Here is a 25,667-nt window from a genome sequence, read left to right as displayed (position 1 = left end):
CCAAGTCATTTATTGGGTAAATTGCCAAAGTGTTGGCATCACTGTGCCTTCTTCAGGACTACGGTAACCACCATGGATTACCGACCCACCGTCAGTGCGCATACGACTCCTCGCCTGTTTGTCAACCTCAAATAAATCTGTGTCCCATTGCGCTGCAGAGCACCCTGCCTCGTGCCATACCTGTGCATAATGGTGAGGACTCACACTACTGGTCGTTAGAAGAAGCAGACGCACAAATTCTGTGGGGCCTTCGACAGCAACTAACTGCTGGAATGAAAGAACAACTATCCACCGGGCAGGGATTCCTATGGTCTTAGCAGCTAAGGTCAGCGATGAGATATGTGCCTGTCTATGTACCAATGGATGAAGCCATGACACCTGTCCACTCCGCCGCCTACGTGCCATTCAGCTACATGATGGAACATGAGGATGGAAGGAGGGCTCATAGGCGTCATTGCAGTGCACCCCTCAAAGGGGTCGCTTTATGTAAACCTTGTAGTGGCTCGCACCAACGTGGATTTTTATCATCAATTAAAAACGATAAAGCTTTCAATGATAACAAAGCTTTCAACTTTCAATGTTCTCTATGGAACATAGATTGACTTCAAAAACCACCAGAGCCATGCCAAAGTAAGGCATTTAATTAACAAAATTAACAAACTTGTTTACATTTAGAAGTTAGTTATTTTATTATAGTCATTATTTACCAAGTTAAAGGGTCATGCTAATAATTGGATTGTACTACCTCTGCATACATTTTCTCAGATAACCTCAAAGTACCAGATAACAGGGTTTCCCCCCTATAACCATGATACAAAGTCTCAACCATATTACACTAGCCCTATTGTTAAATTACATAACAGCCCATAACTTAGATTATTCTCTATTATGACCCATGTCCTATAGGATCCCTTCACAGTTGAAAAGAGGAATGTAAAAGGACAGCTGTTAGAGAATAGACAGGGATAGTCCTCTGTTTAGATAATTGCATAGCTTACTGCTCTGAAAAATGTAACGGAAAGGAATTGTGCATAAAACATGTAACTACCATAACCTTTAGAGATGTGTTCCCTTGAGTTAACTTTCTCCCGCAATGATCGTCATGAGCAGATCTTGTAGTGATGATCATAATTATCTAAGCAGTGTGGTAACATTCAATAGTAAGCATTGTACCCGTATTTTTTTTCTTCCTACAATCAATGGAGCAATCGACCAAAATATTAACAATCCACTGTGTTATGAATCAGTCAATCAGTGACCTCACAAATGAATGTGAGCATTGATGGACTCAAAAGTCATGGGAATGAGGATCAGCAACAGTTGAGCTGTGGGATAATAGTAAAATATAAGTAAAGAAAGTGTTATAAACTAACAAAAAAATCCCAACCACTGAGAATATGTACATTATGTGAGTGCAGTTATTTTTTTGTAACAAACATTTTATGAAGTTGTTAACACAAAACAGCTGTACATTAAGAGCAACAGATTTAGTATGTGGATACTGTATGTTCCTAAAGGGCCAAGGTTGTAGGCTTGTGCAAATAGAATACTGTATGATAGATCACACCATACACAATCAAAGCACTGCATCATGAAGTTAAAACAAAACAGCGACTCAAATCATGAACCCCTGTCAACCAAGCTACAATGGAGTAAATGCACATGCTAAAAAGTAAATGATCTAAAATCGCTGCATGAAATGTGACCGAATGCTACATTTTAAAGCATGTTTAACAGCTGAACATTTTGTATTACAAAATCATCAATTATTGTTATATTCATACACAGTATTTTAATTGTAATAAATTAAGACTTTATTGTATTAATCTCCTATTTGCATATTGGATGTAATTAACTGGTCTAAAAAAATGAATTAGTGGAATGGAATCACATAATAGATAAGGAAGTTGACGTGGATAAGAATAAATCTCACTATTCAAGGAATGTCCTTTAGTGTCCATTAATAAATATCAGGTAATAGAGAATAGTTGCGGTCCCAGTAGCCAGTGGAGAACAACCAGTCCTGGTAGCCGTTGTGGGGATTCTGACCCTGATGAAACCACCTGGAGATACAGAAGGGATACAGTGAGCATGGGTGGGTAGGGGGAGGGGGGGGTCAGGATTTCATCATGTAATTTTATGAATGAGAGTTAGTATCTACATTACATTTAGCATTGCATAAGTGAAAAAAACAGTGTCTAAAAAGATAATCATGCATTGGTTGTGTAATAAATAGTCAGTGGGTGTGTATGCAATTATTTCCAATTTGAGATCAGAACTGATGCATGCACAGTATGTATTAGCACCAGTAGATGGCGCTACCACACAAGTTTGACAGTGCAGAGCACATGTAAGAGCAAGCAACTCAAACCTGGGGCCAAGGGCAGGGTTTCTTCACATCAAAGCAAAGGTGCAATACAGAGAACATGACAATGGAAGAGAAAAGTAGGACTTTGCATTAGTATAAAGCAGTAAACCAGATAACAAAGGAGAAATTGATTAAATGAAGGGATACCCTATTAAAATTATATATTTGTGTACATTGAGAATATAACAAATTCAATTGTCAAAACATGTATTTCTCTCAGTCTTACTTTGTTTTCCACTCGTCATCAGATTTGGAACGGGTTTTGCGTGCAGCTCTCTGTTTCTCTTCTAGCCTCTTCTTCTCCTCACTTGCAAGATCTACAAGGAGAACACAAGGGGTTTTCACAGATCTACCTTAGATTAACTGTGCACTCAGTGCTACATCTACAGCACCAGGTGTCACAGGAAGGCCAAGAAGATCATCAAGGACCTCAGCCACCCGAGCCACAGCCTGTTCACCCATCTACCATCTAGAAGGCGGAGACAGTACATGTGCATTAAAGCTGGGACAGCTTCCATCTCCAGACCATCATACTGTTAAACAGTCATCACTAGCTGGCCTCTACCCGGTATCCTGCCCTGAACCTTAGAGACTGCTGCCCTATGTACATAGAGTCATTGAACACTGGTCACTTTAATAAATGTTTACATACCGTTTTACCCACTTTATATGTATATACAGTATTCTAGGCATGGCTCATCGTATATAACTACTGCACAACCTTTTCATACGATCTATACACAGTATATGTATTGTTGTCTACTTTTTTGCGCTGTTGTCGATGTTTGTATTATGTCTGTGCTGCTGCCATGTTGTGTTGCTACTGTGTTGTTGTTGTTGTGTTGCTGCCATACTATGGTGTGGTCTTAGGTCTCTCTATGTAGTGTTGTGGTGTCTCTTGTCATGATGTTTGTTTTGTCCTATATTTTTAATCCCATCCCCCATCCCCGCAGGAGGCTTTTTGACCGCTTTATTAGGCCGTCATTATAAATAACATTTTGTTCTTAATTGACTTGCCTAGTTAAATAAAAGGTCCAATCAAATAATACAAAATAAAAATGACCATTTTTATACATATATATCCAGACTCTGCTATTGATCGTTCTGATGTCTTAATTTCTTGTATATTTTTTAAAATGTTTATTTTTGTACTGTTATTGTACTGTTAGATATAGAGCTGCACTGTTGGAGCTAGAGACATAAGCATTTTACAATGCCATCTGCAAATCTGTCTACACGACCAATAAAATTTGATTTGAAACCAAGTGTTTGCAGATGATACACAAGCACGTATCCTGATTCTTACCAATATCTCCGTTCTCCATGGCTCGTATGTCTGGCCTCAGCCTGCAGTCTGTCTTTGGGATGAGCCCCTCCATATCCTTATCCAGCTCATTCAGTTGCATGGCAAACGACGTGAAGCTGTACATCTACAAATACATACACACACAAAAAAACTGTTTCCAGGACTGAATATTTCAATACAAAGCCGTGAAGACTGTAAAATTATGCTTTATGATCTTGAGGTTTCTAAGCCTCTGCATCTTTGTATGCTTGAATACACCATCCATCTAAACAGGAGTGTTTTCTTATGTGTCTAACCTCTATAGAGTTTTCTGGTCTTGGGGCTATCCTCCACAGGAGCTGGCTGCCTGGGATCACCTCTACGGTGTCAGCCTCTGGTAGGGGGATCTCCTCCACCTCCTCACCAGAGCCCTGGACAACAGCACAAATGTAGCTTTATTAGCTTTATTTAATCAGGGAGTCACCATTGGGACCAGGGTCTCTTTGACGAGGGAGCCCTGCATATACAATTTCATAAAATACATCAAAAACTAATGCAGGAAAACAAGAGGAGCACTCCACTGAAGCTCTTCTACCTAAAACTGTAAGAGTTGTCATAACACAGTACATGTTTTTTTAAATTGTACACTTTCAACATGTTTAACTTGACACCCAGGACATTACATTCTTGGGAGAAACAAAAACCCTCAGGAATGGAGAACTCGAAAGTATTTGTTTGCCATGTAAATGGGGGTTACATGAGTTTATGGGGTTTACACACCTGTTTACATACACACCTGTTTACAGCTTTTCTTTTCCTCTGCCCTCTTCCCACTTCTCTTATGTGCCTCCAATGCAGCAGAATCCACTATGTACATACACTCTGTCCACTTTCCATAGAGAGAACAGACCTTCTTTTTGCTTTGCCAAAAACACAAATACTGTCAGTTTAAAAACTGCAGACATCACTGCCAATATGGCAACATGCTGGAGAAATATATGAAAAACACAAGGTACTTTGATAGGCTGGCTAAATCAAAGCCGCCACAACATTAAAATCATACCTTTTGTCCAGAATGTAGCCTTCAACTTTGTGCAATTCCTTGCCAAAAAGGCCACAGGGTTTGAAATTCAGACAGCATCTTTCTCCAGTTCTGTGAAAAAAATGTAGAAATACCATTCAATAATTTCCCCTTTCATACTTCCTCATTCACACATTGCACTTCCTATCTTAGTCTAAACATGTGAGAGTGTTTCCCTTACTTGTGGTTGAGAACCTCCAAGTTGCCATACTGCTCAATCCACAGCTGCCCCACAATGATGTTGTGGACGCAACATGTAGGGTTTGTCCATGTGTAGGCCTCATTATACCTGGAAGTACAAATAACTCTAAAACAACATGTCTTTGAACAATACATTTTGGCTTCACACAGACAACATGAGAAAACATCACAACTATTGTTAGTGCATGAATGAGCATGCTTACCTGGGCAGCTCCAGTGTGATGATGCCTTTGGGTTCAGCCTCCACGCTCTTGCCCCAGAACTTGAGTTTGGGGTAGATGGAGCCGTGGAACACAAAGTCTTTCTTCAGGCCTTCGGCGTGGAACGCACTGACTGGTGGGTGGTGGCTCACTTGCTCTGAGATCAACCTGAACCCCAGGTCTTCTCTGCCAGAGAAAAGGGTGGGGATTGGGAGGGTAAGAGAAGTATCCAATGCTATAAAATGGCTGGCTCAACACTTCTCATCCTCCAAATAAATCACCAGTCCTAGAGATGTTCTCCTCCCTCACTCTTACCTGACCAGTTCGTAAGTCTCTCCCAGTAGCGGGTTGAAAGGTTTTCCAGTTCTCTCCCACTGGGAAGCCACAGCAGAAACAGCAAACGCTGCCACACACTGTCAATGCAAAACAGATTACTTGATGGAGAGAATTTTCATTACTCTTTTTTTCCCTACATGCAGTATGTGCGTTATACCTTCCTCTCAATTTATGTGTACCAAAAAGTTGACAATAAATAAATCAATAATCAAACCCGTGTTCCAGATCATTTCTCTTGTGTGTACCTTCATCCTCTCTATGGAGTCAGAGGAGGCGTTGGCCTGGTGGATGAGGTACGTGTGCTCCATGTACTCTGTCAGACGCTGCAGGAAGCTCAGGGGCTCATTAAAAATCACTGGCATGGTAATCTTAGACAGTTCCTGAGAGAGAGAACAAGAGAAAGAGAGAAAACGGAAGCACAAGTAGTTGTACTACGTGAATCCCATTTTCAAACCATTAAATAAGAAAGTCTCTTGGAATGAGGAATAAGCAGTGATGCAATGCACCATGGAAAGGTCACATAATTCAAACATCCCATAGGCTCATCATAGCATAATAAGCTATAGCGAAACAATTGAATGTAATGGTGTAAATGTAAATACTAGTGTATACGGTTTTAAAATGCACACATAAACCCTACTCAGAGCATCAATTAGTCCATACAGAACCAAAAAAAGCTGAAGCACTGACATTTAATCAGTTACAGTACTGTGCCATGGCTAAACATTGAACAGGATTAGTTTTCATACTAGGGTTCTGTATGTATGTATGCATGTATAGTGGGGCAAAAAAATATTTAGTCAGCCACCAATTGTGCAAATTCTCTCACTTAAAAAGATAAGAGAGGCTTGTAATTTTCATCATAGGTACACTTCAACTATGACAGACAAAATGAGAGAAAAAAAAAATCCAAACGTTTTCTGTAAGTCTTCACAAGGTTTTCACACACTGTTGCTGGTATTTTGGCCCATTCCTCCATGCAGATCTCCTCTAGAGCAGTGGTATTTTGGGGCTGTTGCTGGGCAACACGGACTTTCAACTCCCTCCAAAGATTTTCTATGGGGTTTAGATCTGGAGACTGGCTAGGCCACTCCAGGACCTTGAAAATGCTTCTTACGAAGCCACTCCTTCGTTGCCCGGGCGGTGTGTTTGGGATCATTGTCATGCTGAAAGACCCAGCCACGTTTCATCTTCAATGCCCTTGCTGATGGAAGGAGGCTTTCACTCAAAATCTCACGATACATGACCCCATTCATTCTTTCCTTTACACAGATCAGTCGTCCTGGTCCCTTTGCAGAAAAAGCCCCAAAGCATGATGTTTCCACCCCCATGCTTCACAGTAGGTATGGTGTTCTTTGGATGCAACTCAGCATTTTTTGTCCTCCAAACACGAAGAGTTGAGTTTTTACCAAAACGTTCTACTTTGGTTTCATCTGACATTCCCCCAATCTTCTTCTGGATTATCCAAATACTCTCTAGCAAACTTCAGACGGGCCTGGACATGTACTGGCTTAAGCAGGGGGACACGTCTGGCACTGCAGGATTTGAGTCCCTGGCGGCGTAGTGTGTTACTGATGGTAGGCTTTGTTACTTTGGTCCCAGCTCTCTGCAGGTCATTCACAAGGTCCCCCCGTGTGGTTCTGGGATTTTTGCTCACCGTTCTTGTGATCATTTTGACCCCACTGGGAGATCTTGTGTGGAGCCCCAGATCGAGGGAGTTTATCAGTGGTCTTGTATGTCTTCCATTTCCTAATAATTGCTCCCACAGTTGATTTCTTCAAACCAAGCTGCTTACCTATTGCAGATTAAGTCTTCCCAGCCTGGTGCAGGTCTACAATTTTGTTTCTGGTGTCCTTTGCCAGCTCTTTGGTCTTGGCCATAGTGGAGTTTGGACTGTTTGAGGTTGTGGACAGGTGTCTTTTATACTGATAACAAGTTCAAACAGGTGCCATCAATACAGGTAACGAGTGGACGACAGAGTTACAGGTCTGTGCGAGCCAGAAATATTGCTTGTTTGTAGGTGACCAAATACTTATTTTCCACCATAATTTGCAAATAAATTCATTAAAAATCCTATAATGTGATTTTCTAGATTTTTTTGTTGTTGATTACCCTCCCCGGCTACTGAACCACATTCCACATCAGGATTATGACATGCTCTGAGCGGTAGCCCAAGAAAAGACACACAGTTGTATAGATGTACGTTACTTACTGAACAAAACATCAGTATAGGATTGACTGAGCTTAATACAGGGACTATTATGGCCACAATAAAGCAGAATGCCGGTTGGTAGCTCACCATGCCAATGCATTTCCTCAGGATACTCCAGATGCTTAAGTCATTTCTGGAGAACATGGGTGCTGGTAAACTTGTTCTGTAGTGAGGGACATCACACACACACACATAAAAGGTAAATGTACAAATGACACAAGTAACACCGTGCGCTCTGTTGACTTTGAATCTACCCTTATGGTACAGTGATCTGCGTTTCATTGGATTAGACGTGTAACAGATGCTATATCACTAACACAGGAGTCATATCTTATTCAGGACAATATAGTCTGCTGAGTGCAACAAAAGCCTTCAGTTTTGTTTCAGGCACATGCAGAGCGGACTATTGGACTAAGGCCCAGGTCTACAATCAACACCCCTATACAAGGTGTCCAGTAGCCAGCCATGGAAATACCTGCTCCTTGAGACCTTCACTGCTACTCTATTTATGGTTAGAGTAATTTGACCGACACATGTACATTCATATGAACACCTACATTCAACATGAATTCTTGCTCACACAAAGACAGCAGAAGAAGATAAAAACATGTGGATACTCTAGTTCACACATCCCATTTAGTGAATATGCTATTTAAGTAACTTCCTAACTGCCAGTCTGGTTGAGTTTGGCTAATTCAACCACCACAGGTTTTTTTTTTTTCATGTTTCTTTCTTTGACACACTGAATGAGACCGAGTGGAAAAAGCAATCAAATTAATGGCCATCCTTAAAAAAACCTGCCCTCCACTCCTATACCCTGATCAGCCTCCAGACTGAAGGGACCAGTGAACATAGGATCCTACCGAGTTCCGATTACTGCATTACATTGTGACCTCAATGTTTAACTGGTCCTACACATTGCTCGGCCTTCTCAATGGAGAGCCTTTCTCCTGCCTGGACGGCTCGCTAAATTATTCACGCTGACTGACTTAGCAGAAACAGGGAAAACCCTCAGGTATGATCCTGGCAGTCTAGGAACACAAGTAAACAAGCAGTAAGGTAAAGAACAAGACTTAGCTTCAGGACCTGGAAGAAACTCCACCTCTGTATTTTTTACAGAAAGGGTTTCTCTCAAATGGAAAGTCAGGGACAAAATTTTCATTAACAAACAAAAATATGACTTAAAAGTTAAGGTATTGTGCAAAGAGGCAAAGTGACTTTTCTTTCCATGTTCAATCCAAATCGGAAGCTTCTACCTTCCAGTAAAAACAGCTGTGTAATGTAAACAGGACGCCTGTCTGTGCGTGCTTGGATGTAGGGTGGATGGGATAGAAGCTGTGTGGGTAGGAGGGGTGTCAGGGGGGCTCAGCTCACCTGTGCCTCACGATCTCATTGGGTTGGGACTCATCCTGATGGTGATCCTCTCGAGACATGTTGGTGGGGCTGCTGCGCTCGCTGCTGAACAGGACAGAGCCTTCCTCGTCGAATGAATGGCTGGCCACCGTCTCAAAGCCGCTCAGAGAGTGCTCCGATTCAGAGTCTGAGAGGGAAAGGTATAAGCAGGCATGTTGTAAAGACGGGGACTAGAAATATGAGGGACAGTGCTATGAATGACTGCATGTCGCTATCGGCAACTGACACTTTTCCCTGAGCCTCCCTAAAGCCCTGAGGGGAGAAACCTAATCTCTGGATCGAGTTGCATTTAAAGTGCCCTGAACCAACAGATGAAGGCATCGGTCAATCGATCATTACAAAAATCATCCTAAACATCATCACAGGCCATCTTGTAAAGGACTGTTATAAGCATTTTCAAAGTTGAATACTATATTGTAGGAATGTAGGCATTGCTCAACTGCAACTAAATTGGTGCACACACTACATTCAAACAAGCAAGTCATCTTAGCACAACATGTAAACACAAAAGATCATAAAATACATGAACAGCTAAAGGCATCAAGAAAATAATCAAACAGGTGAGGCAAGTTCTCTCACTTTAAATCAATCCGATTGTAAATAAAAAAACAAGCCATACTCACCAGACACAGCGTCGTGGAAGTCATCCTCACTGAGCGCGCCCTGTGGAGAAGACCCTGTGACAACGGACTGCTCAAGTTCGTGGTGCTCTGTAGCCAGAGTCTGTAACGCTTCAGACAGGATCTTATTCTTCTCCACCTCCTGCTCCAATTTCAGACTGCGCACCTGAACCACACACACAATAATTAATAATCATACAGTATATGTTTGATGGCACGTCATGGCCTACAAATATCAACACCAAAAAGCAAGTTACAGTATACAGTGAATAGAGTATAGATATCAGCAGAGATCTCTGTACGGATGAGAGGATCTATATTGTGTAGGTCTGTAGACTACAAGATTAGCATACTAACTGATCACTCTTATTACTGTGCTCAGATCAGCAGACAGACATCACTGGCCTAGAGTGAAGCAGTGCTGAGAGGAACAAGACATGTTTGGTTGTAGTGGAGGACAGGTGACGGAAGCCTGCCAACTCAAATGGCTGTCCAGAGAACATGACCCTCGTGGAACAGAGATCAGATGACCACAATAGGCAAGGAAATGGCCAATTAGACATACTAGTTACTAGATCTTCTGTGAAAATACAATACATAAAAATATACTTTTCTATAACTGTTGATTGTTGAACCCTGGCCCCCGACCACTTCCTGTTGCGTGGCACAAGTTTGTTTAGTTTTGATTGTAGTGAGAGCCGTCAACATGTAGCTAGCTCCCCTTCCTCTCCCCTTATCTGTGTCCCAAATGTGTAATTTGCACTCCGACCTGTGAAAGTTTTCGATAGCTAGCTTTCGCTACTAAAAGGTAGCGAACACTGAGGTATAAGGGTCAAGTGCGGTGTTGTTGGGGTTTGTTAAAAACAGGACAACGTGCGTGGATCACTGCTATGAAGGTCTGGCTACATTTCACTTCAGGTAACGTAAACGTGTTATTTGATTAGCTAATATGCTAGCTATAAGGTTTTCCACTAAGTGTCTGAAGGCCTAGCTAAAGCCGTCTATGCCACCCAAAAATAACTTTGTGCAACAGGAAAATAAATGTTATTGTGGGTTGCTGTAACATCTCTATCTAGTTAGCCAGTAGCTAGCTAACTCTTGACTAGCTAACATTTGAATAGCTAATTCTGTGAGACAATAATAGCTACATCCATGTATTGTTGCTAAGCTACCATAGCTGCGTTCTGTGCAAACAACTGATATAGCTGTAGCTTTTTACCCACAAAGCTGATGGGGTGGCTTGTCAAGTTGACCCAGTAATGGACCTTGCACTAACTAAGTATTATAGAGGACTTGGCTACATTATTTTATAGTATTAGGCTTAACGTTAAGACACTGTAGCTAGCTAGATATATTGATATGCTAGCCCATAATCATACCACAGTTCAGTTCCATTCCCATGTTTGTGTTGCCCGGGCTGGGGCTTAAACCAGCAACTTTCCAGCTGCTGGTCTACCTCACCAACCTCTGTCTCTCAATCCTGGTCCCGGGGACCCAAAGGGGTGCACCTTATTATGTTTGGCTTAACACTACACAGCCAAATCAAATGATTAACATATCTAGTGTTGATGATTTGAAACAGATGTGTAGTGGTAAGGCAAAAACAAAAATGTGCACCCCTTTGGGCCCCTAGGACCAGGAAACACTGCTCTATGGCTAGACTACTACAGGGGCAATGAATACGTGTGGTGCCATGACTACAATGGTTCAAGCCCAGGTTGACAAAAAGAAAAATGGGTATGAAATTGAACTGGAAGGATCCCTTGTACCATCTCCTGCCATTGTGTCCTTGAGAAAGGCACTTAAACACCCCCCCTCCCCCTAGGGGTGCTGCACTGCAGGGTGTTGGGAAAAGCAGAAGACATTTCCATTCTAACCAGTGGACAATAAAGTATCTATTCTGTTCTTGTCACAAGAAGACTCAAGATCTCTACACCCACACTGCTGTTGTCTCTACTGCAGCACTGTACATGGATGGATTCCTTGTATTGTACTACACTGCCATTACACTATTTGGATACTATTTAATTGTGTTATGTAAATTATTCTGCATCTTCAGAACAAAAAATTTGTTCATTACTATGCCTATTATTACTGAGTATTAGTGTGAATTACTTGTTTATTGTGAAAGATTATTAGTCTCAAATTATCAATCACATTTTTACATGTTTACTTTGTCAACAAATGAGAGAGCCGCAATGAGAGCTACAATTATACCTTTGAAGATGGGTTAAATGGAATACTAACTGCAATCTCACCACTATCCAGGCCAAGTAGCCCACGTCTTCTGAAGTGTCTGTCTGGCTAGCTCCGCCTCCGCCATACACTGACTAGGCTACATGTAACGCCGCTTTTCCATTTTTTCTAAGTAGACTTTATTTACTTTTCTGCTTGTAACGTGCATTTGACATGTTGCGTTCTCTGGGGGAGATAGCTATCCCCCCCCGGATGTAGAGTGGGGACGGGCGTTTTAGTTTGTTATTGTTTACATTCCCCCAAAAAAAGGTCTATACCTAAAATATACCTCATGACCATAGAACTTCTCCTTTCCAAAAACTGCATTTCTTGGATCCATTGAAACACTGTGGCTTGGCTGGTACTTCTCTGCATAAAGCCAGATATATGAGCCTAAAAATTGAAATACATTTCAAGAGACAGCAAGGATAGAGTTTCTGGTGAGGGCAACTCACAAGTCGTGAAGGTAGATACACACACCACAGTGAACTACAGTACAGCTCAACTGTAACCAAAGCTGGGAATTGATGGGAGCGGAAGCAGACTTACAGAGAACGTAAGGTAGCATATAGACAAACAGCAAGATGTCTCTGAGGACTTGGTAGAATTCTGTCTAGGCCTCCACTAAGATCCACTGAAACATCTCATTCAATGTAAAAAACGAACAGCCTGAATGTAATGGATTAATTAACAGCAACAGCACAGGCAGTAAGTAACTACTTTAGGACCAATCTGCTCAACAGTTTTATAACGAGAGATTATGCAATAATCAGAGTCACATCCTGTGCAACTTCACTATAATTATAAATAGCATATTCAACATCATATGATAACCAGAAAAGCTCATGATATTATTATACCTTGCTTTGGTGAGGGTTCACCAATAAAGATAAAAAAATCCAAACTGAAGTAATGAAACAACAGATTTAATTTACAAAATCATGCAAAATGTCTGTCCAACTGCTAGTCATCGTTAGTCCTTGTAACACTGCAATAACATTGCTGACTCCCAAACACATGTAAAGTTATATATATGGCAGTATCATCCTTGTTATCATACTTAAAACAACATTTACAACCAAAAGATGCAGTAGCAGTGAGTCACAGTGAAACAGTCACACTTCAAACCAGGAACCAACTACAATAACACAATCACTGCAAAGCTCACTGAACTCAAGTCGCAAATAAACTCACAATAAATGTAGCCTCCTCCATATGCTTTGCTGGTAAAGAGTTTCTCCCATAGGATAGGCCTTCAGTGGGATACTGGCATTCGTCTGTGTGCTCACAGAACAGAGCACTGTTGAGGAGCCAGCAGCAATGACAACAGTAGCAGAATCACCCATCAGGAGATGCTGTGTTGTAATCACCAGATGATGGTACTGTAGTAGCACATAGCAGCAGTAGTAACAGTTGCCGTCCCAGTAGTTTGAGCTGGAGAGTGACTCTGAGCAATGGCGGATGTAGTTCTGTAGAGAATCACTTTCAGACAGTCATGATCCACCAGAGTGAGTTCAATCCTCCACAAAGCACTCTATTACGTTGAAAGTTTAGTCATTTAGCAGACGCTCTATTTCTCTATGAAGTAGGCCTAGTCACACACACCCTCCCTCTCCACTCAAATGATTAGTGATCTCTGTACTGCATATCTTTCCATCACCATCTGGCAGTGATGACACATGAACACATGTAGAAATGAGTGACACTCTTCATTCTACCACATCATTAGTCTTAAATTCTTTCCATCTCTCTGTAATTTCTACATATCTGGGCTTTTGGGCAAAAATAAACACTACATTAGGCATTTCCACCTCACACAAACAGTTTGCGAGTCAAAACATCAGATATAATGTACAGTATGATGTAAATGCATGTGGACACATCAAATTATGCCTCATTAATAGTTTGCCCTCAGGCCCATGTACAGTACACCATTGTATGGGAGAGCAACACCTTCCAAGGTCATGACTGCTGGTCACTTCATTACTGTAGAGTGCCTCCACAGCCTCCTTCACCCAAGAGCCATCTAGCTAGCACCGCTAGGCTGTAGAGCCCATCTCAAGGGGAAGCTAGGTAGCACCGCTAGGATGTAGAGCCCATCTCAAGGGGAAGCTAGGTAGCACCGCTAGGCTGTAGAGCCCATCTCAAGGGGAAGCTAGGTAGCACCGCTAGGCTGTAGAGCCCATCTCAAGGGGAAGCTAGGTAGCACCGCTAGGCTGTAGAGCCCATCTCAAGGGAAGCTAGGTAGCACCGCTAGGCTGTAGAGCCCATCTCAAGGGGAAGCTAGGTAGCACCGCTAGGCTGTAGAGCCCATCTCAAGGGGAAGCTAGGTAGCACCGCTAGGCTGTAGAGCCCATCTCAAGGGGAAGCTAGGTAGCACCGCTAGGCTGTAGAGCAACATCTGGAAGCCACTTATGGAATGAGGCTGGAGCAATGGCTTCTTCTGCTTCACTGCTCATCAATACTGTTTGAACTGTTAGGTTCTAAATAAACAGAATAAAAACCTACGGACAACTAGAAAAAGCTCAAACCAAGTTTATTCACCAAATGGGTCAAACAGCTGAAAAAGACAAATACATGTTCCCACCAGCACAATTATTAATATCCCCCCTTTAGGTGGAGTCTCCTCCTTTTCAATAAACATTACATCTTTGTTGCTAGGCAGGAAAAGAAGTGACATGGGTAATAAACTGTTCCTTCGTGTGACCTGACCTCAGCCCCATTCCTCACTAATCCACAGCTATCCACCCTTATCAGTGACCGTAACCATGCGATTGCCTTTCCCCTTACTTAGTAGCCCATGGCTCATATCCACCCTTAATTGAATCCACCATATACATTCCTTCTACATTTAACCCTTAAATTCCAGTGTAGCAAGTATTTCAAATTACAACCCAACAGAAAACATTCACCACATGACCCTGTGATAGAAGCCGGAGAGATTGCTCTCTTTGACAGCTCAAATATTACAAGTTCAACTCAAAATGTAGGAGGCCAAAGTCAAAATAATAATTATAGTTCCAATGCATTGCACAGTCACTTATAATTATGTGATCGTTGAGACCTATAATACAACACATCATTCTGAGCTGAAATAGACATTAGCACCACAGTAACAATCTGGGAAGCCATGGGACACTCTGTAAAGTGTTAACAATGGTTGGCCCCTGACAGCTGTGACATCCTACACAGTATGGTTGATAATCTAGATGAATAATCCATCATAGCAGTAGCAATCCATTTGCCTGCCAGATCACACATTTATTAGGCCTACACCCGGATGCTCATTTCACCTTTTCCACACAATCATAGGTTAGGATGATAATAGTAAAATAATGCAGATAAGCTCTTACTAAAATGCCAATTCAATTGCACATAACCAGCCAAGACTTGTTTTTTTCCTGTATTACACCCATCTATTCTCTACTTTATCTCTCCTGCATGTTTAGCGAGTCAAAACATCAGATATAATGTACAGTGATGTAAATGCATGTGGACACATCAAATTGTGCCTCATTAATAGCCCTAATGTTCTCCATCCCTATTCTGGAGCTCAACTCAGCTTGATTCTCTCTGTGCAAATCAAATGTTTGTAAACCACAGATTCTACTCTCATAGCACTGGGAAATGGGACAGTTTACGTTTTTGTGAGGCTGTGTGTATGCAAAATACTTCTGAATCTTTGTCCTCAGAGTGTATCCTCTGTAATCAAGTGACTTTGTGAGCTCTTATCTGTAGTAAAAACAAAGTCTATTGGCAGAGCAACGAAGTTAGTCGACACAGAAGTGAAGTGACGTACCCCATCCTGTCTGGAGAAGAGGCTGAGGCAGTGGTTGAGATTAGAGTAGGTCTCACTGGACAGCTCACACACTTCCTTCATCTTCTGCAGCATCACGGGCGGAAGCTCTGAGGGGACAAACAAGACATTTTAGTGGTGTTCTGAGAGAGCAGTCAGTCTTGTCGGCTGAATTCAGACTACATTTTATAGGGCTATCGTTGCATCCTAGTCTTACACTAAATATGGGTCAATTGGTTTAGGCACGAGCTTCTATTGGAAGTGAAATACAATGAAAAGTGCAATTACATTTGACATTTATGCTATGAATGAGGGTATTGTACTACATGTCTGTGGCAATGGAGTTCCTATGAAAGAAAAGGCTTTACTCTCAGCAAGTCCATCTTCTTTCACCAAGGAGAGGAATGCTCCAACCTCCTTCTCCAGCTTCTGGTGACAAGCTTCAGCTGACTGCCAGGGAGGAGGGGAAACACATGACAACCATACTTAAAGGCATACTGAAACATTTGTATGTCTCTGCATGCAGTATGAAGGAAGTGTCGCCAGCCAATGCTAACTAAGGTTAGCGCAATGACCGGAAGTCTACAGGTACGCTAGCATTAACTGAATATTAAGGATCTTAAGATCACCCATTACATGTCATTTTTAAAAATTGCAGAAGGAGAATTTACATTTTGACCATGAGAGGAGGATGGAGATATGAGGAGAGACGGCAAGAGACAAATAGCAACTATCAGATAAACAGGTTGTAGACTGGTATTTTACCTGTAATGATTCCGTCAGCTCTCCCACACTCAAGACTTCTTCCTCATCCTCCTCGCTGCCCTGATCCTGAGAGCAGTAGTGTGTACTGTAGGCAGAGTGTTCCTCCATAGCATCCATCCACCTCTGTAGGACAGAACAAACATGCACTCATCTGAGCTGCACGATGGACTTAAGTACACTGTGCTGCTGCATGTTCTGCTCTTAGGCTAATAATTGGGCTCTCACATGACTTATGACAGGGGGAAAATTAGGTTATGAGAATAGCGTAATTTGTTGTCTGCGCGTATGTCAGACTGTTTGTAGGTTTATTCAAATGTAGGCTGTTTTTATTCTAACAATGTTTTTGTTTGAAAAAAATAAGGAACATTTTATTTAACTTATGAAAGCAATGAAAAGCAGTATTGATGATATTTGGGAAGTATTCAGACACCTTCCCTTTTTCTACATTGTTACGTTACAGCCTTATTCTAAAATGTATTAAATTACTGCACACAATACGCCATAATAACGAAGCGAAAACAGGTTAAGATATTTTTTTGCACATTTATTTTAAAAAATGTACCGTACCTCATTTACATAAGTATTCAGACACTTTGCTATGAGACTTAAAATTGAAATCAGGTGCATCCGGTTTCCATTGATCATCCTTGAGATGTTTCTACAAATAGATTGGACATGATTTGGCAAGGCACACACCTGTCTATATAAGGTCCCACAGGTGACAGTGCATGTCAGAGCAAAAGCCAAGCCATGAGGTCAAAGGAATTGTATATAGAGCCCCCGAGACAGGATTGTGTCGAGCCACAGATCTTGGGAAGGGTACCAAAAACATTCTGCAGCATTGAAGCTCCCCAAGAACACAGTGGCCTCCATCATTCTTAAATGGAAGAAGTTTGGAACCACCAAGACTCTTCCTAGAGCTGGCTGCCCCACCAAACTGAGTAATCGGAGAAGTGCCTTGGTCAGGGAGGTGACCAAGAACCCAATGGTCACTCTGACAGAGCTCCAGAGTTCCTCTGTGAAGATGGGAGAACCTTCCAGAAGGACAACCATCTCTGCAACACTCCACTAATCAGGCCTTTATGGTAGAGTGGCCAAACAGAAGCCACTCCTCAGTAAAAGGCACATGACAGCCCGCTTGGAGTTTGCCAAAAGGTACCTAAAAGATTCAGACCATGAGAAACAAGATTCTCTGGTCTGATAAAACCACATTTTTGGCCTGAACGCCAAGCGTCACATCTGGAAGAAACCAGGCGACATCCCTACGGTGAAGCATGGTGGTGGCAGCATCTTGCTGTGGAGATGCTTTTCAGCGGCAGGGACTGGATGTCTTGTAAGGATCGAGGGAAAGATGAACGGAACAAAGTACAGAGAGATACTTGATGAAAACCTTCTCCAGAGCGCTCAGGACCTCCGTCTGGGGGCAAAGGTTCACCTTCCAACAGGACAATGACCGTAAGTACACAGCCAAGACAACGCAGGAGTGTCTTCAGGACAAGTCTCTGAGTGTCCTTGAATGGCCCAGCCAGAGCCCGGACTTTCTGGAGACCTAAAAATAGCTGTGTACCGACGCTTCCCATCCAACCTGACAGATCTTGAGATCATCTGCAGAGAGGAATGGGAGAAACCCCAAATACAGGTGTGCCAAGCTTGTAGTGTCATACCCAAGAAGACTCAAGGCTGTAATCGCTGCTAAAGGTGCTTCAACAAAGTACTGAGTAAAGGGTCTTAATACTTATGATGTAAATGTAACATTTCAGTTCTTTTTTTTGCTATATACATTTGAATTTGAACTAAAAATCCATTTTTGCTTTGTCTTTATGGGATAGTGTGTGTAGATTGATGAGGGGGGAAACTATTTCAGCAATTTTAGAACAAGGCTGTAACGTAACAAAATGTGGAAAAAGTCAAGGGGTCTGAATACTTCGATTGCACTGTACAGTAATAATTCAGTAAAAAACTATATCTCACTTTTCTTGTTGCCTCAGGGTCATTCTTGGGGGACACTTTGAAATGATGCACACTGTCATCAAAGCACTTGAGCGTGAAAAAGCAGTTGTCTCTAGCTTTGATCTGAAAAATAAATGGCAAAACAGTGATATTCTACCCTAATATTCCAGTAAATACTGTCACCATTTTAAATCTGATGAGAGAACAAACAATCCAGGCCTACCAAACAATGGGCTTGGGTCAGGGGCTTACAGCCTTGTCTTCGGACATTGGCAGCTGCATCCAACCTCCAAGGCAGAGAGAGAGAGAATGAACGAATAGGTGTAAGATTCTAGTGTGGGTCAAGGGTGTCCTTTAGCAGTTGAATCTAACTTAAGATGTAGAAATGATTGTACCAATCATAGAACATCAGGAAGAGGTTCAAATGACCAAGCTTGTGTCTAAGGAAGGAGAGAGAGCACCTACTGTTTAGAGTACCAGGACAGAACCCCGTCTTGGAGGACCACCCAGTAGGAACGCCAGCCTAAAAACCGGGAACTCTGACAGAAGGGTCAGGACAAGTTTGTGTTTATAAGTCATCAATCATGTACATGAAAATGTTATCAAGTGATAATAAGCTTTTCAATGTTGACAACATGACAGTGAAAATAGTGGATTTATCTGCAAACAACTGTACCTTCCAAAGGGCTCCTTCAAACATCTGGACATGGTGAGTCATACCCTTTGAGAGACAAGTTTAGAGACAACATTTGTAATGGTTGCTTTCTCCAACAACAATGTGCGGTTAAGTCCGACTTCAATAATTTTCTTACATAACAAAACACTCACTTTATGAATATTGCTTTCCAGAATCTGCTTTATCTCTGTGTTGTTTGCAAGGTCAAACACAGTCTGATCTGTGCACAAGTCAAAGAAAAGGAATCATTATACAGAAAACTATACCAGAACACTGGCACGGATGTTACAAATAACCAACATGAAACTTCTAAGTATGTAACCTTTCATTTACTGACTGAGCCCATCTTTACCATTTTTGTTCTTGATGTTGGGGCTAGCACCCTTCTTTAGCAATTTCAGGGCACATAGCTTCTGACCACGGTAGGCAGCGCAGTGCAGTGGGGTGTTACCCAAGAGATCAGAGCAGTTCATGTCTGGAGGCTTTTTCCTGTTAAGCTAAAACAAGAGTGACAAAGAGAGCCTGTTGGGTAAAAAGACAAAACCGAGAAGGATATGTTTCTTATCATACACTGAGAGAAAAGTTATTATTTCGAAATTGGTAAAGTAACAGATATTGCGTAGACCCAAACTTTGTATTGAACACGAGTCAAGCGCTCACCAGCTGTGACAGGGTCGAAAGGTCTCCCTCTCTCGCTGCGTCTAAAAGCTCTTCTTCTAGTTTTCGCTCCTCTGTCCTCTCCGCCGCTGAATGGATTGAAAAAGAATTAATGCTATAATTGACTCAAAGATTTGTAACAAAAACTGATTCAGGTGCTTCTTTTTGGCCAACATAAAATAAGTTGATAACATACTCAGAATAGTTTGGACATATTACACTGTTATTAATGTTATGAACATTCACTTACCTCCCAGCATGTTTTTGATATCCCCATTCTGAGTGACATCTTTAGGAATCTGTGCTGTTCCATTGATGACAGTGGCACATGCATCATAGCTTAGCAGCAGCATGACAACCTCCTGAACAATGCATAATTGAGTTACTGGTTGAGTGAATGAATAAACACATGCATGGAATTCAACAGTGAATATCAAAAAGTCAAACATGCATATAAAATGAAAAATAAACTAAAATAAAGACAGACAGACGTCAAAATGTTTTGTACAATTTGGCACCTTTCTTCCGGTGAAGGCAGCTTTGTGCAGTGGTGTGTCTCCTACATTATTGGGCAAATTAACATCTGCTCCTGCCTGCAGGGAATATCCAACACATGAGCACACATTAATTCTGCAAAATATATATGTTTTAAACAATCATCCATCTCTTAATTAAAAATAGACGCTTCTTACTGTACCTTGAGTAATTCCTCCACCACTGCTCTGTGTCCAAAGTAACAGGCCAGGTGGAGAGGCGTCCATCCCAGGTTAGACTTACTCTTACCTGAGGACAGATTAGACACTCAAATTTCTGCCTAGCATTCCTGTGTAGATAGATAACAGTAAGTGTAACCATCCTGCAGGGTTATGCCCTTGGGCCTAAAGTTAGCTAAACCCTTTTTCTAGACCAACAATGGAAATAGATTAGATACACTCAAATTCCTCAATACTGTAGTATACTAATAAAGAGCTTCACTCACTCAAATAACTGACCAGCAGCAAGCAACTACTTCATGTTACCTTTGCAGTTGATGTTGAGGTTGGCCTCTTCTTTAATCTTGGACATGAGAAGCTTCTGGATGCCTGCAAGATTCCCATTTCTGGCATGACGCAGAAACTGGTCTTCTGGATCCAGATCCTCCATAGATAACTGAATAAGAAGATCACAGCACTGAAAGACTAAGATTTAGGCTACTACTCCTAATACTGATATACATTGCACATTCAACCAAACAAATGAAATCAGATCTACTCTAGTACTAATTGAGATCATACAGTAAATGAAAAATGTAAGGTGGTCAGTTTCACTTCTGTCAAATGTAGCTTCTCTACAACAGTGCGAGAAATTCATTATCTAGGCTTTTTCAGCAACCAGACAGCAGCACCATACATACAGTACACATTGTTACTCTCAAGATGCAAATAACTTGTGCTTTAATCATGGACAAAAATGTGTCTAGTTCATGTAGACACATGTAGACTACCTAATGCATTGTAAGGCCTATTTGGTTTAAAAGGTAAGGAACATTCCTAAATGAAAGATGTAAGTGGAAATCACCTAAGTGGACAAGGAAACAACACAAATTGAAAAGGTTTCCGTCACCACACTAGCCCTGCAAGAAAAATGGTAGCATACAGTTTCCTTATCGTACACCACAAATAACATGTCTGGGATGCACCAGGGTGGGATGTGGCTATAAAAATCTTGCTTCATATACTCTGCTGAAATCTGTCATACAATTATTTCTTTATTGAATGAAATCGGAAAGTTGCAGTAGGAGCATGCAAACAGATTTGCCTAGGATTCCTATGTGTACATACAGTGGGGTCAAAAATTGACACCCTTGATAAACATGACAAATAAATGACTGTATAAAATAAATCATTCATATACTGAGCTATATTGTATGTTCAAAACATTTGGGAAATTATAAAAATTTATACTAATACAATTGCTCAAAGAATTGGATTTTGTTTAAAAAGTAATATTTTTTTTCCTCAAAAAAGGTAGGAGCCAAAATGATTGACAGCCCTGTTTTCAATACCTTTCAATTAGAGGTTGACCGATTATGATTTTTCAACGCCAATACCGATAATTGGAGGACCAAAAAAAGCTGATACCGATTCAAGTCGGACAATTTATATATAAAATAATGACAATTACAACAATACTGAATGAACACTTATTTTAACTTAATATAATACATCAATAAAATCAATTGTCTCATAAATAATGAAACATGTTCAATTTGGTTTAAATAATGCAAAAACAAGTGTTGAAGAAAGTAAAAGTGCAATATGTGCCATGTAAAAAAGATAACGTTTAAAGTTCCTTGCTCAGAACATGAGAACGCAGGTGGTACCTTTTAACATGAGTCTTCAATATTCCCAGGTAAGAAGTTTTAGGTTGTAGTTATTATAGGACTATTTCTCTCTATACCATTTGTATTTCATATACCTTTGACTATTGGATGTTCTAATATGTACTTTAGTATTGCCAACCTAATCTCGGGAGTTGATAGGCTTGAATTCATAAACATTGCAATGCTTGAAGCATTGCGAAGAGCTGCTGGCAAACGCAGTAAAGTGCTGTTTGAATGAATGCTTACATGCCTTATACTGCCTACCACCGCTCAGTCAGACTGCTCTATCAAATCATAGACTTAATTATAATAACACACAGAAATACGAGCCTTAGGTCATTAATATGGTCAAATCCAGAAACTATCATTTCGAAAACAAAACGTTTATTCTTTCAGTGAAATACGGAACCGTTCCGTATTTTATCTAACGGGTGGCATCCATAAGTCTAAATATTACTGTTACATTGCACAACCTTCAATGTTATGTCATAATTACGTAAAATTCTGGCAAATTAGTTCACAACGAGCCAGGCGGCCCAAACTGCTGCATATACCCTGACTCTGTTGCACAGAACGCAAGAGAAGTGACACAATTTCCCTAGTTAAAAGAAATTCATGTTAGCAGGCAATATTAACGAATATTAAATATATATACACTTGTGTATTGATTTTAAGAAAGGTGTTGATGTTTATGGTTAGGTACACATTTGTGCAACGACAGTGCTTTTTTTGTGAATGCGCTTGTTAAATCACCCGTTTGGCGAAGTAGGCTGTGATTCAATGATAAGTTAACAGGCACTGTAAAGCAGGACAAGCTAGATGAACTAATAATATCATCAACAATGTGTAGTTAACTAGTGATTATGTTAAGATGGATTGTTCTTTATAAGATATTTGGGGCGGCAGGGTAGTCTAGTGGTTAGAGCGTTGGACTAGTAACTGGAAGGTTGCAAGTTCAAATCTGTCGTTCTGCCCCTGAACAAGGCAGTTAACCCACTGTTCCTAGGCCGTCATTGTAAATAAGAATTTGTTCTTAACTGACTTGCCTGGTTAAATAAAGGTAAAATAAATGTGTTTAATGCTAGCACCTTACCTTGGTCCCTTGCTGCACTCGCAAAACAGGTAGTTAGCCTGCCACGCAGTCTCCTCGTGGAGATCGGTGTCCAAAAATGCTGATTACCGATTGTTATGAAAACTTGAAATCGGCCCTAATTAAAAATTGGCCATTCTGATTAAAATCGGTTGACCTCAACTTAAAAGGATAGCAGCACTGAGCATCTAAGATGTTTAATGAGTTGGAGAACAGATTGGGAGGGTTCTTATGCCATTCTGCCATAGAGAATCTTGCCATATCCTTGAGATCCCTTGTCTGCACTTATAGACTGCCCTCTTCAATTCAAAGCAAACGTTTTCAATGGTGTTCAAGTCCGGAATATGAGATGGCCATTAACAATTTCTTTGTGGATTTTGATGAGTGCTTGGGGTTATGGTCTCACTGGAAGATCCACTTGCGGCCAAGTTTCAGCCTCCCGGCAGGAGCAACCTGTTATGGGATAAAATGTCCTGGTACTGGGTAAAGTTCATGATGCCGTTGACCTTAACAAGGGCCCCTGGACCCGTGTAAGCAAGATAGCCCCATAACAGCACCATATTTTACAGTAGTTACACCATCACTGGTGTACGTGGCCAAAGAGCTCTATATTCTTATCTTCTGACCAAAGCACCGGTTCCAATCCAAGTGCCAAGGCCATTCAGCAAACGGCAGGCATTTACATTTGTTGGATGACATGAAAATAGAGCTCATTGGTCACAAACACCAGTGGTGGATTTGGCGTCGAAATGTGATTGCTTGAGCAGAAAAGAACCCCATACCTACTGTAAAATATGGTGATGGATCTTTGATGTTATGGTGCCATTTTTAAATGGTTAATTGGCCACAAAAATCCACATTTTGCAAGATCCATCTCAGTCTCCGGACATGAAACGCATTGAAAACCTGTGGTTTGAACTGAAGATGGCAGTCCATAAGTACAGACAAGGATATCAAGGATCTGGAAGGATTCAGTATTGAGGAATGGTCTAAGATCCCTCCCAATATATTCTCCAACTCATAAAACATTTTAGAATAAAGCTCATTGCCATTATCCTCGCAAGGTGAGGAATTGAAAACAGGAGTGTCAATCATTTTGACCCATACCTTTTAGAATTTTTAAAAACTTGTTAAAAAAAAAATCTGTCTGAGCAAGTGTATTAATTAGAATAAAATAATTTTGCATACAATATAATTCAGTATTTTAATGATATATTTTACAGTAATTTTCACTCACCTTCATAAAGAGTGTCAATTTCAGAACCTACTATACAGCAATTCAGCAATCATGCTTCTAGGCTTACAGTTTAAAAAAATTCTAAACCAACAAAGTAAAAATAAAAACGCATATTATTAGTATTTCTGTCATCCCCTGGTTTTGAGCCATCTCACCACTGGTAGATGTAACATTCTAGAAATGAAAAAAACATTGGCCTATCTTGTGACATCCTTGATGAGAAGTCATTACTTAGCAAAACTAAGTATGTGACTAAATAGCGGATTTCAAATTTCCTGAAATTATCACAGGTGTTTGATAGACAAAACGCCTAGATGGGTCAATTTGATTGGAGTAGCCAATGGGACGTGTTTGAAATGTTATCTGAAATGTTTAGGCTACAACATCATGATGTTTGCAAGAGGACAAGATATTGGGGGAAATAAACTCCCCACATGAAGACCACATTTTTTTTCATCACGTCATACATTGGGCAACCTTAAAAGACAAATAGATATATTTGTGAACAAACATTACTGATGATAGGATTAATTCCCTAATTGACATAAATCGTGAATGAGTTTGAAAGGTCAAGGGGTCGTGTTCAGTACGGAGACAACGTTTATGAACGAAGTGACACGTTTTGCCTACTAAATACGACCCAGATAGTTTTAGAACATTATTGGCTACCTTAGGACTATTAACACCAACACTGGCCACAAACATGAAGACATGTAATGAAAGACAAACAATTCAAAGAAAAACTAAATATGAACTAACCGTAAAAATCGTTCTGCGGGTGTCCTTCAGCCGGGGGATTGTTTTCGCAGTCTTTGCTGCTCAACTTCTTCAGAAGTAGGCTAGGTTACCATTAGCATGTGATTTTCTAATCCCTCGGTTGGAACTCTTCCTGTTTTGTGCGCTCTCGGGTGAAAGTGTTTCGCAATACGCATAAACTAACTACATCACAAGTCAGATCAGCAGGCCACATAGTTGGGAACTGTATCAAGCATCCTGCATTTCAGCCTTTAATTACAACGACAATTGATAAGTGCCAACTGCGAGCGTGTCATACATCTATGTTTACAGTGATCAGCTGATCTAAGGTATTCACGATGTGCACGCGCACTTGTCCCGGGCAAGTGGTGCATTAACAAAAATGCTCCTCTGATTACATTAATTTGATATTAATACTTCTGTACCC

General features: G+C 40.9%; 1 protein-coding gene across 3 annotated transcripts; it reads right to left on the bottom strand.

Moving 5' to 3' along the window:
- Nucleotides 1-625: 625 nt before the first annotated feature.
- On the bottom strand, nucleotides 626-25,579 carry osbpl1a (oxysterol binding protein-like 1A). Of its 3 annotated transcripts, XM_042322141.1 has the most exons (29): nucleotides 25,244-25,579; nucleotides 20,815-20,944; nucleotides 20,493-20,578; nucleotides 20,314-20,388; nucleotides 20,046-20,157; nucleotides 19,799-19,884; nucleotides 19,491-19,635; nucleotides 19,291-19,358; nucleotides 19,139-19,183; nucleotides 18,928-19,001; nucleotides 18,686-18,749; nucleotides 18,484-18,585; nucleotides 16,513-16,635; nucleotides 16,116-16,197; nucleotides 15,751-15,857; nucleotides 9,720-9,882; nucleotides 9,058-9,223; nucleotides 7,771-7,846; nucleotides 5,717-5,851; nucleotides 5,451-5,548; nucleotides 5,139-5,321; nucleotides 4,916-5,023; nucleotides 4,717-4,806; nucleotides 4,450-4,573; nucleotides 3,971-4,084; nucleotides 3,675-3,798; nucleotides 2,595-2,685; nucleotides 2,372-2,392; nucleotides 626-2,063 (listed from the first exon to the last, which is right to left on the bottom strand). In XM_042322141.1, exons 2-29 carry the CDS (start codon nucleotides 20,936-20,938, stop codon nucleotides 1,961-1,963), a joined length of 2,889 nt encoding a protein of 962 aa, XP_042178075.1. In that variant the 5' UTR covers nucleotides 20,939-20,944; nucleotides 25,244-25,579; the 3' UTR covers nucleotides 626-1,960. The 3 variants fall into 3 exon arrangements, with proteins under 3 accessions (XP_042178075.1, XP_024277285.2, XP_024278315.2); XM_024421517.2 differs by lacking the exon at nucleotides 2,372-2,392; XM_024422547.2 differs by lacking the exons at nucleotides 20,046-20,157; nucleotides 20,314-20,388; nucleotides 20,493-20,578; nucleotides 20,815-20,944; nucleotides 25,244-25,579 and having other exon boundaries at nucleotides 19,491-19,660; nucleotides 19,799-19,882.
- Nucleotides 25,580-25,667: the final 88 nt, after the last annotated feature.

The sequence above is a fragment of the Oncorhynchus tshawytscha genome, linkage group LG05 (genome assembly GCF_018296145.1).
Source record: "Oncorhynchus tshawytscha isolate Ot180627B linkage group LG05, Otsh_v2.0, whole genome shotgun sequence".
Taxonomy (NCBI): Eukaryota; Metazoa; Chordata; class Actinopteri; order Salmoniformes; family Salmonidae; genus Oncorhynchus; species Oncorhynchus tshawytscha.
Note: the sequence above shows the minus strand (reverse complement) of the source record. Positions and strands in the feature narration are given on the sequence as shown.